General features: G+C 37.4%; 2 protein-coding genes across 6 annotated transcripts in view; one reads left to right on the plus strand and one right to left on the minus strand.

Moving 5' to 3' along the window:
- The window catches only part of LOC136040949 (uncharacterized), a 116,072-nt gene that overhangs the window by 44,645 nt on the left and 54,116 nt on the right, over positions 1-17,311 (minus strand). The window lies entirely within an intron of this gene.
- On the plus strand, positions 406-15,394 carry LOC136041080 (transmembrane emp24 domain-containing protein eca-like). Its single transcript, XM_065725633.1, has 3 exons — positions 406-487; positions 8,523-8,637; positions 10,293-15,394. The coding sequence occupies exons 1-3, from the start codon at positions 406-408 to the stop codon at positions 10,969-10,971; spliced, it is 876 nt and encodes a 291-aa protein (XP_065581705.1). The 3' UTR covers positions 10,972-15,394.

A 17,311-nucleotide genomic window follows, 5' to 3' on the forward strand; every position in this document is an offset into this window, starting at 1 on the left:
AAATGTGGTATAGATCTTAATACTGATTGTTTTTCCCATGGACAATTGTACGTTGCATGTTCGAGGGTCGGCAAACCTGACAATCTATTTATATGCAGCGACAATTGGACAGCGAAGAATGTTGTATATTCGCAAGTTTTACGAAGTTAATTTGTATTGTATCTATCTATCTATCTATCTATATAAAAACGAGTTGTGGTGGCGCTAAGCGCCACCCCAACAGCTAGTCTATATATATATAAATAAGTTGCCTGTGTGTGTGGGTCTGTCTGTCGGGTGACGTTATGTTTGTGTGTCGACTGAAGTCATGAAGTTATTTGTCGTCATTTTTGTTATGACTGTGACGTCATTAAAGATATTTAAGACATGCGTTCACGTAGAAATCTATTAATGTTTAACTGTAAAATGACTGATGAATTTACAATGACAACAGCCGAGGAAGATGCTCAAAGAGTCTATGCCAAAAAAATTGCTGCTGATAGAGAAAGTAAGAAAAGAAAACGTGCCGAGGAATCAAAAGAACAGCAAGGAAACAGGCTTGAGGCTGATAGAGAAAGTAAGTAAAGAAAGCGTGCCGAGGAATCAAAAGAACAGCAAGGAAACAGGCTTGAGGCTGATAGAGAAAGAAAGAACAGAAAGCGTGCCGAGGAACTACCAGAGCAACGCGAAACCAGACTTGCTGCTAAAAGAGAAAGTGAAAAAAGAAGGCGTGCCGAAGAACTACCAGAGCAACATGAAACCAGACTTGCTGCTAAAAGAGAAAGTGAAAAAAGAAGGCATGCCGAGGAACTACCAGAGCAACATGAAACCAGACTTGCTGCTAAAAGAGAAAGTGAAAAAAGAAGGCGTGCCGAGAAATCACAAGAACAGCAAGAAATCAGGCTTGCTGCTGATAGAGAAAATAAGAAAAGAAAGCGTGCCGAGGAATCAGAGCAACCTGAAAGTTATCGCCTGGCATTCAGGTACAGCCCCGTCGATGATTATAGCTTGAGTAGATGTGTTCAAATCGGGACTATGTCTAAAATTTGTCCCTATTACAAGGCCTTGAAATTCAATGGTGAAACAATGGGAATGTGTTGCGCCTCAGGAAAAGTTAAACTTCCTCTATTGGCTGCACTACCAGAGCCATTGAAGACTTTCCTTACTGGAAGTACGTCAGAATCTAAGCGTTTTCTGTCACAAATCAGAAAATATAACTCATGTTTCCAAATGACGTCGTTTGGAGCCCAAATCGAAAATCCAGATCAATTATGTCTACTTTCAAAGTAAAAGGGCAAATTTATCATAGAGCAGGGTCCCTTCTACCATTCTCAGGCGAGAATCATAAATTTTTACAATTGTACTTCATCAGTGATAGAAATTCTGAATTGAATGCACGTTGCGAAATTTCTCCCAACGTTGAAAGGACAATCGTTTCCCAATTGCAACATCTTTTCCACGAAAATAATAATTTAGTGCGTCTGTTCAAAACAGCCATCGATTTGATGCCTACTGATACGCATAAAATTGTTATTTCTGCTGACAAAACGCCTCCTGGCCAACATGTACGTAGATACAATGCTCCAACTATCGACGAAGTGGCGATCGTTATGGTCGGTGATCAGTTTTTACCTCGAGATATTATTCTTCATAAGCGAAACGATCAGTTGTTAAGAATTGCTGAAACTCATCGATGCTACGATGCCCTACAATATCCTATCATTTTTTGGGATGGAGCCGACGGCTATCACTTTAATATTAAATTGATGAATCCAGCCACTAACAAAGAAATGAATAAGAAATGCAGTGCAATGCATTATTATTCCTATAGACTAATGATTCGGCAGGATGAAGAAATTTATATTTTAAAATGCCGTGAATTGTTTCACCAATTCGTCGTTGATATGTATGCTAAAATTGAATCAGAAAGTTTGCTATATATCCGCCTGAATCAGACCAAGCTCCGCTCTGAACAATACATTCATTTGCGAGATGCAGTTATAAATGACGGTAATACCACAAACGTTGCAAGATTAACAATTTTACCTTCGTCATATGCTGGCAGTCCCCGTCATATGCATGAATATGCTCAAGATGCTATTGCGTATGTTCGTCTCTATGGTCGTCCAGATTTATTTATTAAATTTACATGTAATCAATCTTGGGACGAGATACTGCAGCTTTTACTTAGGCCACAATCTTGACAGGGCCTTTTGAGGGCGAGGCTGTTCTTATTCCCCGCATTCCCATGATTCCAACGGATCTGCCTTGAAAAAAGAAGGCATGCCGAGGAACTACCAGAGCAACATGAAACCAGACTTGCTGCTAAAAGAGAAAGTGAAAAAAGAAGGCGTGCCGAGAAATCACAAGAACAGCAAGAAATCAGGCTTGCTGCTGATAGAGAAAATAAGAAAAGAAAGCGTGCCGAGGAATCAGAGCAACCTGAAAGTTATCGCCTGGCATTCAGGTACAGCCCAGTCGATGATTATAGCTTGAGTAGATGTGTTCAAATCGGGACTATGAATTTCATCAGTGATAGAAATTCTGAATTGAATGCACGTTGCGAAATTTCTCCCAACGTTGAAAGGACAATCGTTTCCCAATTGCAACATCTTTTCCACGAAAATAATAATTTAGTGCGTCTGTTCAAAACAGCCATCGATTTGATGCCTACTGATACGCATAAAATTGTTATTTCTGCTGACAAAACGCCTCCTGGCCAACATGTACGTAGATACAATGCTCCAACTATCGACGAAGTGGCGATCGTTATGGTCGGTGATCAGTTTTTACCTCGAGATATTATTCTTCATAAGCGAAACGATCAGTTGTTAAGAATTGCTGAAACTCATCGATGCTACGATGCCCTACAATATCCTATCATTTTTTGGGATGGAGCCGACGGCTATCACTTTAATATTAAATTGATGAATCCAGCCACTAACAAAGAAATGAATAAGAAATGCAGTGCAATGCATTATTATTCCTATAGACTAATGATTCGGCAGGATGAAGAAAATTATATTTTAAAATGCCGTGAATTGTTTCACCAATTCGTCGTTGATATGTATGCTAAAATTGAATCAGAATGTTTGCTATATATCCGCCTGAATCAGACCAAGCTCCGCTCTGAACAATACATTCATTTGCGAGATGCAGTTATAAATGACGGTAATACCACAAACGTTGGAAGATTAACAATTTTACCTTCGTCATATGCTGGCAGTCCCCGTCATATGCATGAATATGCTCAAGATGCTATTGCGTATGTTCGTCCCTATTGTCGTCCAGATTTATTTATTAAATTTACATGTAATCAATCTTGGGACGAGATACTGCAGCTTTTACTTAGGCCACAATCTTGACAGGGCCTTTTGAGGGCGAGGCTGTTCTTATTCCCCGCATTCCCATGATTCCAACGGATCTGCCTTTTCAATTTAAAAGATTACAATTCCCAATTCGATTAGCATTTGCAATCTCCATTAGCAAAGCTCAAGGTCAATCATTAGAAAAATGTGGTATAGATCTTAATACTGATTGTTTTTCCCATGGACAATTGTACGTTGCATGTTCGAGGGTCGGTAAACCTGACAATCTATTTATACGCAGCGACAATTGGACAGCGAAGAATGTTGTAAATTCGCAAGTTTTACGCAGTTAATTTGTATTGTATCTATCTATCTATCTATCTATATAAAAACGAGTTGTGTGTATGCATGTTTGTTTGTTTGTAAAAAGAGCATTTGCATATGACGTCATTATTAGTACATACGGCTTTGTATATGCACAGACAATGGGATAGCCAAGAATGTTGTATATTCGCAATTTTTACGTAGTTTGAAACACATATATAAATCTATTAATATTCACAGGTGGGACACAGGGACACAACTACAATGGCGCGTAACTAATATGGCACGTAACGACTTACGCGCGCGGGGGGGGGGGCGCAAAGCTCCACCCCAACAGCTAGTATATATATATATATATATATATATATATATATATATATATATATATATATATATATATATATATATATATATATATACTAGCTGTTGGGGTGGCGCTTCGCGCCACCCCAACACCTAGTTGGTGGGGCGCTTCGCGCCCCCCCAAGCCCCCCCGCGCGAGTAAGTCGTTACGCGCCATATTAGTTACGCGCCATATTAGTTACGCGCCATTGTAGTTGTGTCCCTGTGTCCCACCTGTGAATATAGATAGATTTATATATGTGTTTCAAACTACGTAAAAATTGCGAATATACAACATTCTTGGCTTTCCCATTGTCTGTCCATATACAAAGCCGTATGTACTAATAATGACGTCATATGCAAACGCTCTTTTTACAAACATGCATACACACAACTCGTGTGTGTATATAGATATAGATATAGATAGATAGATAGATAGATACAATACAAATTAACTACGTAAAACTTGTGAATATACAACAGTCTTCGCTGTCCCATTGTCTGTGCGTATAAATAGATTGTCAGGTTTACCGACCCTCAAAGATGCAACATACAATTGTACATTGGTAAAGCAATCTGTATTAAGATCTATACCGCATTTTTCTAGTGATTGCCCTTGAGCTTTGTTGATGGTGGTTGCAAATGCTAATCGAATTGGGAATTGCAATCTTTTAAATTGAAAAAGCATATCCGTTGGAATCATGGGAATGCGAGGAATAAGAACAGCCTCACCCTCATAAGGCCCTGTCAAGATTGTGGCATCTATTAGGTTATCCATTGTTTTTTTTTTTTGGGCAAGTCGTCATTTATAACTGCATCTCGCAAATGAATGTATTGTTCAGAGCGGAGCTTGGTCTGATTCAGGCGGATATATAGCAAACGTTCTGATTCAATTTTAGCATACATATCCATGACGAATTGGTGAAACAATTCACGGCATTTTAAAATATAATTTTCTTCATCCTGCCGAATCATTAGTCTATAGGAATAATAATGCATTGCACTGCATTTCTTATTCATTTCTTTGTTAGTGGCTGGATTCATCAATTTAATATTAAAGTGACAGCCGTCGGCTCCATCCCAAAAAATGATAGGATATTGTAGGGCATCGTAGCATCCATGAGTTTCAGCAATTCTTAACAACTGAGCGTTTCGCTTATGTAGAATAATATCTCGAGGTAAAAACTGATCACCGACCATAACGATTGCCACTTCGTCGATAGTCGGAGCATTGTATCTACGCACATGTTGGCCAGGAGGCGTTTTGTCAGCGGAAATAACAATTTTATGAGTATCAGTAGGCATCAAATCGATGGCTGTTTTGAACAGACGCACTAAATTATTATTTTCGTGGAAAAGATGTTGCAATTGGGAAACGATTGTCCTTTCAACGTTGGGAGAAATTTCGCAACGTGCATTCAATTCAGAATTTCTATCACTGATGAAGTACAATTGTAAAAATTTATGATTCTCGCCTGAGAATGGTAGAAGGGACCCTGCTTTATGATAAATTTGCCCTTTTACTTTGAAAGTAGACATAAATTGATCTGGGTTTTCGATTTGGGCTCCAAACGACGTCATTTGGAAACATGAGTTGTATTGTCTGATTTTTGACAAAAAACGCTTAGATTCTGACGTAGTTCCAGTAAGGAAAGTCTTCAATGGCTCTGGTGGTGCAGCCAATAGAGGAAGTTTAACTTTTCCTGAGGCGCAACACATTCCCATTGTTTCACCATTGAATTTCAAGGCCTTGCAATAGGGACAAATTTTAGACATTGTCCCGATTTGAACACATCTACTCAAGCTATAATCATCGACTGGGTTGTACCTGAATGCCAGGCGATAACTTTCAGATTGCTCTGATTCCTCGGCACGCTTTCTTTTCTTACTTTCTCTATCAGCAGCAAGCCTGATTTCTTGCTGTTCTTGTAATTCCTCGGCACGCTTTCTTTTCTTACTTTCTCTATCAGCAGCAAGCCTGATTTCTTGCTGTTCTTGTGATTCCTCGGCACGCTTTCTTTTCTTACTTTCTCTATCAGCAGCAAGCCTGATTTCTTGCTGTTCTTGTAATTCCTCGGCACGCCTTCTTTTTTCACATTCTCTTTTAGCAGCAAGTCTGCTTCTGCGTTGCTCTGGTAGTTCCTCGGCATGCTTTCTGTTCTTTCTTTCTCTATCAGCCTCAAACCTGTTTCCCTGCTGGTCTTTTGATTCCTCGGCACGCCTTCTTTTTTCACTTTCTCTTTTAGCGGCAAGTCTGCTTCTGCGTTGCTCTGGTAGTTCCTCGGCATGCAGCCTCAAGCCTGTTTCCCTGCTGGTCTTTTGATTCCTCGGCACGCCTTCTTTTTTCACTTTTCTTTTAGCAGCAAGTCTGCTTTCGCGTTGCTCTGGTAGTCAGCAGCAAGTTTTTTGGCATAGACTCTTTGAGCATCTTCATCAGTCATTGTAAACTTAAACATTAATAAATTTCTACGCGAACATATGTCTTATATAACTTGAATGACGTCACCTTCAAAGCAAAAATGACGGCAACTAATTTCATGACGTCAGCCGAAACATGACGTCACCTGATCCACAGATCCACAGATCCACAGACAGACAGACAACTTATTTTTATATATATAGATATATATATATATATATATATATATATATATATATATATATATATATATATATATATATATATATATATATATATATATATATATATATATATATATATATATATATATATATATATATATATATATATATATATATATATATATTTATATATATATTCACAGGTGGGACATAGGGACACAACTACAATGGCGCGTAACGACTTACGCGCGGGGGGGGGGAGGCTTGGGGGGCGCGAAGCGCCCCCACCAACTAGGTTTTGGGGTGGCGCGAATCGCCACCCCAACAGCTAGTATAGATATAATATATATATATAGATTAGTAATTTTAAGTCTTTTTAGTTATAATTACTAATGGTTTTTATTTATGCTGATTTTAAGTTTAATATGGCCTTTACTTTTCTTTGATTAAATAAAAAAAACAAGTTTTTCTTAACTAAAGTAAGGAGCAAAAATATGTCTTCAGTAGAGTAAGAAAAAATAATTGACATTATAATGAATAATCAAACAAAAGTTAATAAAGAAACAATTTGACGAAAATGAAACCAATAATGAACTTATAAGTTATAAAAAGTAAAATTAATATTAAACTCAAACTCAAAACGGACAAAAATTACTAAATAATTGAAAAAGGAAGTTGTCAGTCTTGTACCCCAATTAATTTTTTTAAACAGTTTTTATAAGAGTTAAAGCAGTTAAAGCAGTATAAGACACAAAACAGTTAAAAGAAACGGATATTAAACTTTATGAAAAAAAATTAAACCAATACCGTAATAAAGTTAGAATGTACCCAAAATAAAATTGACATTCTAATCAAACTCAAAACAAACCAAAATTACTAGATATATGAAGTGAGAAATTTTCCCCCTTGCACTACAATCATAGCTCGATTGTTATTTGCGCTTTACTGAAAGCAATATATTTTTTAAGTAATTCATGTTTTATTATTATAACATTGAAAAAAGGTAGAATAGCAAAGCTTCTTGGATTTTTTGCGATTTCGCTTTCTAATATCAATCTAGTTCCGTAGACTGATATGCACTAAATTTCCATTAATATTTCTTCGTTCCCTATATATTTCTTATAAATTTGGGTTGCAGCGAGCTTGCAACCTAGTAAGAGCCGATCACATCAAAAATAGCCCATAAGTCTATTTAAACTAAATAAATTTAGTGATATGCACTAAATTTCCATTAATATTTCTTCATTCCCAATATATTTCTTACAAATTTGGGTTGCAGCGAGCTTGCAACCTAGTAAGAGACGATCACATCTCATAGTAAAAAACAAAATAGCCCATAACTCCTAAAACTAGAGTCAAATCAAAAAGAAGTACATTATTAGAGCCTCCTTGTCCAATAAGGGAAACAAACTATCTCTTGGCTGGAATAACAACGAAAATATACTGGTTTCAAAATCAAGAGAAGTGGCTGCAACCATGATATTCCACATGGATGGAATATTTTTTTTCCACAGATAGCTTGGTACTGGAATATCGTAGAGATCTATTCAATGGCTCATTTTCAAGAAAGTTGCCATATCTAGTGCATGTTCGTAATAATTTTTTTTTTAACTGTAATAAATTTTTTACGAAAAACTTCTATAGCACTGTAGTAGCATATGTTATTATAACATTAAAAATTATGCGATTCGTCGGATCAGCGGATATCCTGATCATCCGATACATCGGATACCTGATCATAGGATACCGGATCATCGGATACCTGAAACCTAGTAAAGAATTTTCCGGGTTGTAGCGGTAGCTTTCAGTCTAGTAAGAGACAATCACTTCCCTCTGTATCTGGGTTGCAGCAGTAGCTAGCAACCTAGTAAAATATGATCACGCCCAATAGTAAAAACTAAAATAACCCATAACACCTAAGAAATTAGTCAAATCAAAACAGGAAATAGACTGTTAGAGCCGCCTTCTCCGAAAACCCTTATACAGATATTTTACCGTCTCTTGGCTTCTACAACAAGGAAATAATATTGGCTCGAAAATCAAGAACAGCAGTTGCAACCACGGTATTCAGTATATACGGGATATTTTTCTTTCTCCTCAGGTAGCTAGGTACTGGAAAATCATAGACAGCTGTATAATGGCTTATTGTAGAGGAAATTGCTACATCTAGTGCCTTTTGTAGTTAAAAATATAATAGTTTTTGAAACAGAATCAATTTTGACAAAAAACTGCATTTTCGTGTACAAGCTTGATGAGTGACGTTACAATCATATAGGCTATACCCATATATGACGTAACAAGTGAATACAATATTTATACATGTTTATCTTTCGGCAAGGTAATAATATAAGAATTATAATAAAGAACGATATCTAGCCCATGTTAACTGACACATAAATAGGGATTATGTAATTTTCATCGGTATCATGACTGTAGAGATAGCTGAAACCTAGTATAGAACAAACCATGGGACATATTATACGTAATTACCTGCCTGAATCACTGAAGTTCGTCTCTTATTATTCCAAATAGGAATAAACCATATGCTTTTTCCTGTTTACATAAAAGAGTCGAATAGACCCGTTATTGCAAAAACTGCACTGCGAAGAATGAAATAAATTTCTTCAAAAATATAACTATTCGTTTCTAAAAGTAATTGCACCATTGCACCTAATTGCTATTTGCACGCAGTAATTGCACGTTCCTAAAATTTGCACCGTTGCTCTATATCTTCAAAAGAAATAAAACCAAAAGAAGAATATTGACATAAAACTGTTTCTTGTAACTGTTTCTTGATTGCTATTGGAATCTTAATTTTTAATTATTATATTTCTAATTAAAAGGTAAACATAAATTGAATTTAGCTTTAATTTGTTATCACATTAACCAAAGCACAGCAAAGAAAAACGAGGACCCAGGACGAATAAATTTTTACAAACAAATTGTGGTTTATTTTCGTTTTACAAAATCTAAACTGTATTTCACTGAAAACAGTATGTAGTATGGACACTTTAGTTTTTGTGTGGCTATATTTAGGATTATTTTTGGGAGAGATGCTATATTTTTAGAGGGGGGTGTTAAAAATTTTTTTTATAGAATGTATCAAAATTTGTTTATATGTATTTCTGTAGCCATTTTATCTTACGAGTAACATGGAACCTTTGAGTGTAGGGATGAGGAGGGGGGCTGAAGCACAATAGCACCCGTCTCTCTTGATGCATTGTTTTGGGTGTTTTGTCCTAGGGGCTTACAAAAAACTTAAACAAATGCATCAAAATTTCTTTATTTGCATTTCTGTATCTTTTTACAAGTAGAATTTAACCTTCAGGGGAGGGGGGATGTGGAGGGGGACTGAAGCACAATAACACCCGTCACTCTGGATTCTTTGTTTTGTTCAAGGAGATAACAGAAAAATAACAAAATGCATCAATATTTCTTTATTTACATTTTTGTATCTTTTTGCAAGTAGAGTTTAACCTTCGGGTGGTGGGGGAGGGGGAAAAGAGCTGCAGCCAGGTAACCACTTTACTCTGGACACGGCCTCGAGTTTTTATTTGATAAAATTCCATTTTTTATTCCTCTCTCTAATTGAAATCGCTTAAAATATATATTGCTTTCAGTAAAGCATGAATAACAATTGCACAATGATTGGAGTGCAAGAGGGAAAATTTCCCACTTTATGTATCTAGTAATTTCTGTTCGTTTTAAGTTTGATTAGAATATCAATTTCGTTGCCGTGTATTCTATTTCAACAAGAAATAGATGTATTATTGGACATATCATCAAAAATTCATTTAGTATGCTGTTCCTCGTTTTAACTGGCTTGTTTGCTGTTTCCAATGCTTTGTACTTTCATATTGCTGAGACTGAAAGAAAGTGCTTTATTGAGGAAATACCTGATGAAACGATGGTCATTGGCATTTACAGAGTACAGATGTATGACCCGCGCACAAGAGGATTCATGCCCTCCAGCCCAGGAATTGGAATGCAAGTAGAAGTTAAGGATCCAGATGACAAAGTGATTTTGTCCAAGGTTTACAGCACAGAAGCTCGTTTCACATTCACTTCTCATACACCCGGAGAGCACGTGATTTGTCTCTCTTCTAGTTCTACCAAATGGTTCTCTGGATCTCAATTACGCGTTCATTTAGACATAAAGGTCGGTGATCACGCGGTTGACTATGCTGCACTGGCACAGAAAGAAAAACTGACTGAGCTTCAGCTTAGAGTTCGCCAACTTTTAGATCAAATTGAACAAATTTCCAAGGAGCAAAATTACCAAAGGTATAGAGAGGAAAGGTTCCGACAAACTAGTGAATCAATTAGTCAGCGCGTCTTTTATTGGTCATTGGCTCAACTTTTGATCTTATTTACCATGGGGGCATGGCAAATGAAGCATCTCAAGTCATTCTTCCAGGTAAAAAAACTAGTTTGATTTGTGTGATTCTAGTGACGCGGTGAAGGTGAAACACTTGGCTTAGCCTTGTATACTTCTTTGGATTTGATTGAAGGGTTGTGACAAAGTTTACAAAGGAACAGTTTTTTTCAGGGCTTATTGTCTGTAAAAATCTGAGTTTTTTAAGTGCTTTGTACAAACAAAAGAGTTTGCTTTATTTTGTGAAATATTTTTTGGCCAAAAACTTTAAATGAATTAAAATTGACTCTTCCTTTCAAAAAAAACTACTGGCGAACATGTGCGTAAATACAAGGCTCCAACTTTCGACGAAGTGGCAATCATTATGGTCGGTGATCAGTTTTTACCTCGAGATATTATTCTTCATAAGCGAAACGCTCAGTTGGGAAGAATTGCTGTAACTTGTCGATGCTACGATGCCCTACAATATCATGTCATTTTTTGGGAGAGAGTCGACGGCTATCACTTTAATAACAAATTGATAGATCCATCCACTAGCAAACAAACGGATAAGAATTGGAGCGCAATGAATTATTATTCCTATAGACTAATGGTTCGTCACAATGAAGAAAATTATATTTTAAAATGCCGTCAATATTCTCACCAATGCATCATTGATATGTATGCAAAGATTGAATCAGAACGTTTGCTATTTATCCAGAAACACCAGAGCAACGCAAAACCAGGCTTGCGGCTTAAAGAGATAGGGCCAGGCTAGGAATGTCCAATTTACGTCAATGAAGGCGTGTCAAGTAGCCACTAGAGCAACGAGAAACCAGGCTTTCAGCTGACAGAGATAGTAAAAAAGAAGGCGTGTCGAGGAATCACCAGAGGAACGCGAAACCAGGCTTGCGGCTTTACCTCAACGACAGCGTGTTGAGGAACCACCAGAGCAAGGCAAAACCACGCTTACAGCTGACAGAATTAGTAAAAAAAGAAAGCGTGTCGACGTATTACAAAAGCAACGCGTGTATAATCGCCTGGCATTCAAGTACTGCCCTTCCGATGATTATAGCTTGAGTCGAGATGTCCAAATCAAGACTATGTCTGAAATTTGTCCCTATTGCAAGGCATTGAAATTTAATGGCGAAACAATGGGAATGTGTTGCGCCTCAAGAAAAGTTAAGCTTCCCCAACTGGGTGCACCACCCGAGCCATTGAAACTTTACTTACTAGAAATACGTCTGAATCGAATCGTTTTTTTATCGAACATCAGGAAATATAACTCATATTTCCAAATGACGTCATTTGGTGCCCAAATTGAAGATCAAGGTCATTTTATGCCTACTTTCAAAGTAAAAGGGCAAATTTATCATAAAGGAGGCTCTCTTATACCATTCTCAGGTGAGCATCACAAATTTTTGCAACTGTACTTCATCAGTGATAGCAATGCTGAATCTAATGCACGTTACGAAATTTCTCCCGACATTGAAAGGACTATCGTTTTCCAGTTGCAACATCTTTTCCACGAAAATAATAATTTAGTGCGTCTGTTCAAAAGAGCAATCGACTTGATGCCTACTGATATGCATATTCATCCGATTGCTATTCATCCGTCTGAATCAGACTTCCGTCTGACTCAAGCTCCGCTTTGAACAATACATTCATTTGCGAGATGTAGTTGTAAATGACGGTAATACCACTAACATTGGAAGAGTAACGATTTTACTTTTGTCATGTGCTAGTAGTCCGCGTAATATGCACGAGCATGCTCAAGATGCCATTGCGTATGTTCGTCTCTATGGTCGTCCAGATATATTTATTACATTTACATGTAATCTATCTTGGGACGAGATACAGCAGCTTTTACTTCCTGGACAATCGCGGGTTCATAGACATGAAATTACGGCCCGTGTTTTCCGCCAAAAGTTGAAATCACTGATAAATTTCATAGTAAAACTGAAAGTGTTTGGACCAGGGTGATGGTTGTACTCAGTGGAATGGCAAAAGCAAGGATTGCCACACGCACATATACTAATATGGTTATTTGATAAAATTTCTTCTAATGAAACTGACGATGTGATTTCCACTGAAATACCTGATGTAGATGTCGATAGGGGCTTACATGACATTGTGGTAAAAAATATGATACATGGACCTTGCGGTGAACTGAACGAAAATTCACCATGAATGGACAGAGGAAGGTGCACAAAGCAATATCCTCGACTTTTAGTACCTAACACAATTACCGGCAATGATGGATACCAAAGATGGCGGAAAATCAGCAATCATAAAGTCTTGTAACTATTACATCAAAGTAGATAATCAGTGGGTCGCTCCATATTCAATGCACATACAATGCGCATATAAACGTGGAATGTTGTAATGCCGTAAAGACAATCAAATACATATGTAAATATGTCAACAAAGGCAGCGACATGGCAGTTTTTGGCTTGCAGTCCGAAATCAGTGATATCGATGAAGTCGTACATTATCAGGCTGGGAGATACATAAGCAGTAATGAAGCTGTGTGGCGAATTCTTTCATTTTCAATACATGAATGAAGTCAAGCTGCTGTTCACTTAACGGTACATTTACAGAATAGTCAACGTGTTTATTTTTCGGAATCCAACGTGCAACAAAGAGACTGAATCCACCGGATACAACGTTAACTGCTTTCTTCGCGTTATGTCAAAATGATTCTTTTGCAAAAAAAACTGCTGTATTTAATAAACTGATGTATCTGCCTTTTCAAGTTAAAAGATTGCAATTCCCAATTCGATTTGTATTTGCAATCACCATCAACAAAGCTCAAGTACAATCATTAGAAAAACGCGGTATAGATCTTAATACGGATTGTTTTTCCCATGGACAATTATATGTTGCATGTTCTAGAGTCGGTAAACCGGACAATATATTTAAATGTACAGACAATGGGACAGCGAAGTATGCTGTATATCCACAAGTTTTACGCAGTTAAAAATGAGCACTTTGCATACGTGTTGCTTTAGGAGGGGGAGTTTAGGCTTGCGGCTCAGAGAGAAATTACTAAAAGAAAGCGTATCGATGTATTACAAGAGCAACGTGAAATCTGGCTTGCGGTTGAAAGAGAAAGTAAAAAAAATAATTCCTCGCGTGTCGAGGAATTACCAGAGTATATCAGAGGAATTACCAGTTGTACATCCGAAAGTTTTATGCAGTTCAAAATTAGCACCTTGCACACGTATTGCTAGGGCACGTACTGGGAAAAAACTAAAAAATAAAGAAGAAAAATAAAATAAAAAAAAGAAGAAAAAAAACTAAAACAAAACTAAAAAAACTAAAAAGAAAGAAGTAAAAAAAACAAAAAAAAAAACAAAAAACTAAAAAAAGAAAAAACTAAAAGAGAAAAAAATTAAAAAGAAAATTAAAAATAAAAAACAAGGGATTACAAAAATTCAAAAATCTTATAAAGAAAACCAAAACTTTGAAGCTTAGTAGGTAGATACCATTGTTAGAAATTGGACTTGCTTTAATAATCAAATACCTTTGAAAAAACTGCAATAGAACACAAGGGACAATGAGAGTCTATATATAGAAGCCTGCCGCGTGCCGTACTGGGGCTCGGTGGCGAAGCCGCCGGGACCCAGCTTGTTTGTAATAAATTACAACTTTCTTTTTAATTTATACGCTAAAATAGAGAGAAAAGATAACACAAAAAACTCTATTGTCCTCTACCAAAACAGAGTATGTTAACTATTAATGAACCAACTAATTCAACTCATGAATAGTTGCAGTAAATTACAGATTTCCTTTTAATTTACACTGTAAAATAAAAAAGATAGATAACAGAGATTAAGCTCTGTTGTCCTCTGCCAGAACCCAGTATGTAAACTAACAATCAACTAACCAATGCAACTAATTAATAGATATAATAAATTGCAACTTTCCTTTTAATTTATCCTCAAAAATAAAGAGGTTAAGGGACATGATAGTTTTGTGAAAGGGGGGGGGGAAGACTTGAGATCAAAAGCTCTCGAAGGCTGTACTGAATGAGCAATCAATATTGTCCTGTTTCGAAGGGACCAAGTGAAACAAGAGCTAATAGCTCATATGGCACTTGTGACGAGGCTGGAAGATCCAAGAGCCAAGAGCTCATATGGTATGAGTTCTAGCAAAATTCCAAGAACAAATAGAATGATTTAAAAGGAAAATCAGAGGCTTAAGGCCGGTCGGAATTAAAATAAGAGCTCTGAGTCACGATGTCCTGCTAAAGATCAAAATTCATTAAGATCCGATCACCAACACGTAAGTTGAAAATACCTCCTTTTTCTAATTTTTTCCCCTCCTTTCAGGCCCCCAGATAGTCGAATCGAGGAAAACCACTTTATCAAGTCAATTTGTGCAGCTCCCTGACACGCCTACCAATTTTCATCGTCCTAGCACGTCCAGAAGCACCAAACTTGCCAAAGCACCGAACCATCCCCTAAATCCCCCAGAGAGAGAGCGGATCCAGTACGGTTACGTCAATCACGTATCTACGGCATTTGATTATTCTACCCACCAAGTTTCATCCCGATCTCTCCACTCTAAGTGTTTTCCAAGATATCTGGTTTCCCCCTCCAACTTCCCCCAATATCAATAGATTTGGTCGGGATTTGAAATATAACCTCTGAGATATGAGTTCCTTCTATATTTCAAATTTCATTAAGATCTGGTCACCCGTTCTTAAGTTACAAATACCTCAATTTTTCTAAGTTTTCAAAATTAACACCCCCCAGCTCACCCAAAAAGAACAAATCAGTTCCAATTATGTCAATCACGTACCTATAACTTGTGCCTATATTTCTCATCTAGTTTCATCCCGATCTCTCCACTCTAAGCGTTTTCCAAGATTTCCGGTTTCCAAGATTTCTGTGTCCCCCCTCCAGCCCCCTATGTCCCCAGATCCAATTCAAATTGAAAATGGAGCATCTGAGACGTAAGATCCTTCTATATATCAAGTTTCAAGTAAGATAAAGATACCTCAATTTTCACGTTTTCAAAGAATTCTGATTTCCCCCTCCAACTCCCCCAACGTCACCGGATCTGGTCGGGATTAAAAATGAGAGCTCTATAGCACAAGATTTTTCTAAATATCAAATTTCATTAAGATCTGATCACCCGTTAGTAAGTTACAAATATTTCATTTTTCAAATTTTTCCGAATTACTCCCCTTCCCTAACTCCACCAAAGAGAGCGGATCTTGTCCGGTTATGTCAGTAACGTATCTTGGACTTGTGCTTATTCTTTTCACACAGTTCCATCCTGATCTCTCCGCTTTAAGCTTTTTCCAAGATTCCCCCCCCCCCAATGACACTGGATCCGGTCAGAATTTAAAATAAGAGACCTAAGTTACGATGTTCTCCTAAATATGAAATTTCATTAAGATCCGGTCACTCCTTTGTAAGTGCAAAATACCTCATTTTTTTCTAATTTTTCAGAATAAACCCCCACCCCAACTCCTCCAAAGAGAGCAAATGCGTTCCGGTTATGTTAATCACGTATCTAGGACTTGTGCTTATTTTTCCCGCCGAGTTTCATCCCGATCCCTCCACTCTAAATTTTTTCAAAGATTTTAGGTTCCCCACCCCAACTCCCCCCAATGTCACCGAATCCGGTCGGGATTCAAAATAAGAGCTCTGAGACACGATATCCTTTCAAACATCAAATTTCGTTAAGATCCAATCACCCGTTCGTAAGTCAAAAATACCCCATTTTTCTAATTTTCCCAATTTATCCGTCCCCCCACTCCCCTCCAGATGGTCAACTCGGGCAAACGACAATTTATTATTTAATCTGGTCTGGTTCCTGATACGCCTGCCAAATTTCATCGTCCTAGCTTACCTGGAAATGCCTAAACGAGCAAAACCGGGACAGGCAGACAGACCGCCCGACAGAATTTGCGATCGATATATGTCACTTGGTAGATACCAAGTGCCATTAAAACTGAACGGTAGTTTCGCATCGATTCAACGAACATTTTGCAGAATTTTCTGCAAAACAAAAATAAGAGAAAAGCTAACCCTCTCATTTTTGTATTTTTACGAATTGGCTTACTTTGCCTGAATAAGTATTAAAGATTAAAGCCGCAAAGGCCTTGCTGTGTGATCTTTGGACTGCTTTCGAACAAATATCTATCTCAAAATTTCCATTGGACACATTTAGGGAAAATAGACCGTAAGGGGTGGGGGACTAATCGCCTTCTTATTACTTTGACTCTTAAAAAGGGCACTGTTGAACCTTTTACCCTCTTTATCAGAAACATACCCTTTTTGTAATTTTCTGCAGAAATTTAGTATTTCTGATTTCCATTCCATGGAGTCCCTTCCAAAGTTTACACCACCATCTTCGTTATTCAAACATTATATACCCCCGGGGCCTGACTTACAGCCCTTATCCT

Source organism: Artemia franciscana, chromosome 21 (assembly GCF_032884065.1).
Source record: "Artemia franciscana chromosome 21, ASM3288406v1, whole genome shotgun sequence".
Lineage (NCBI taxonomy): Eukaryota > Metazoa > Arthropoda > Branchiopoda > Anostraca > Artemiidae > Artemia > Artemia franciscana.

Excerpts from the sequence above, each read along its gene's own strand:
- LOC136041080 (XM_065725633.1), top strand. The coding sequence starts at position 406 with ATGACTGATGAATTTACAATGACAACAGCCGAGGAAGATGCTCAAAGA. Across the intron at positions 488-8,522 it reads AATTGCTGCTGATAGAGAAA|ATATTTTACCGTCTCTTGGC; the intron begins GTAAGAAAAGAA and ends ACCCTTATACAG. Across the intron at positions 8,638-10,292 it reads ATATTTTTCTTTCTCCTCAG|AAATAGATGTATTATTGGAC; the intron begins GTAGCTAGGTAC and ends TATTTCAACAAG.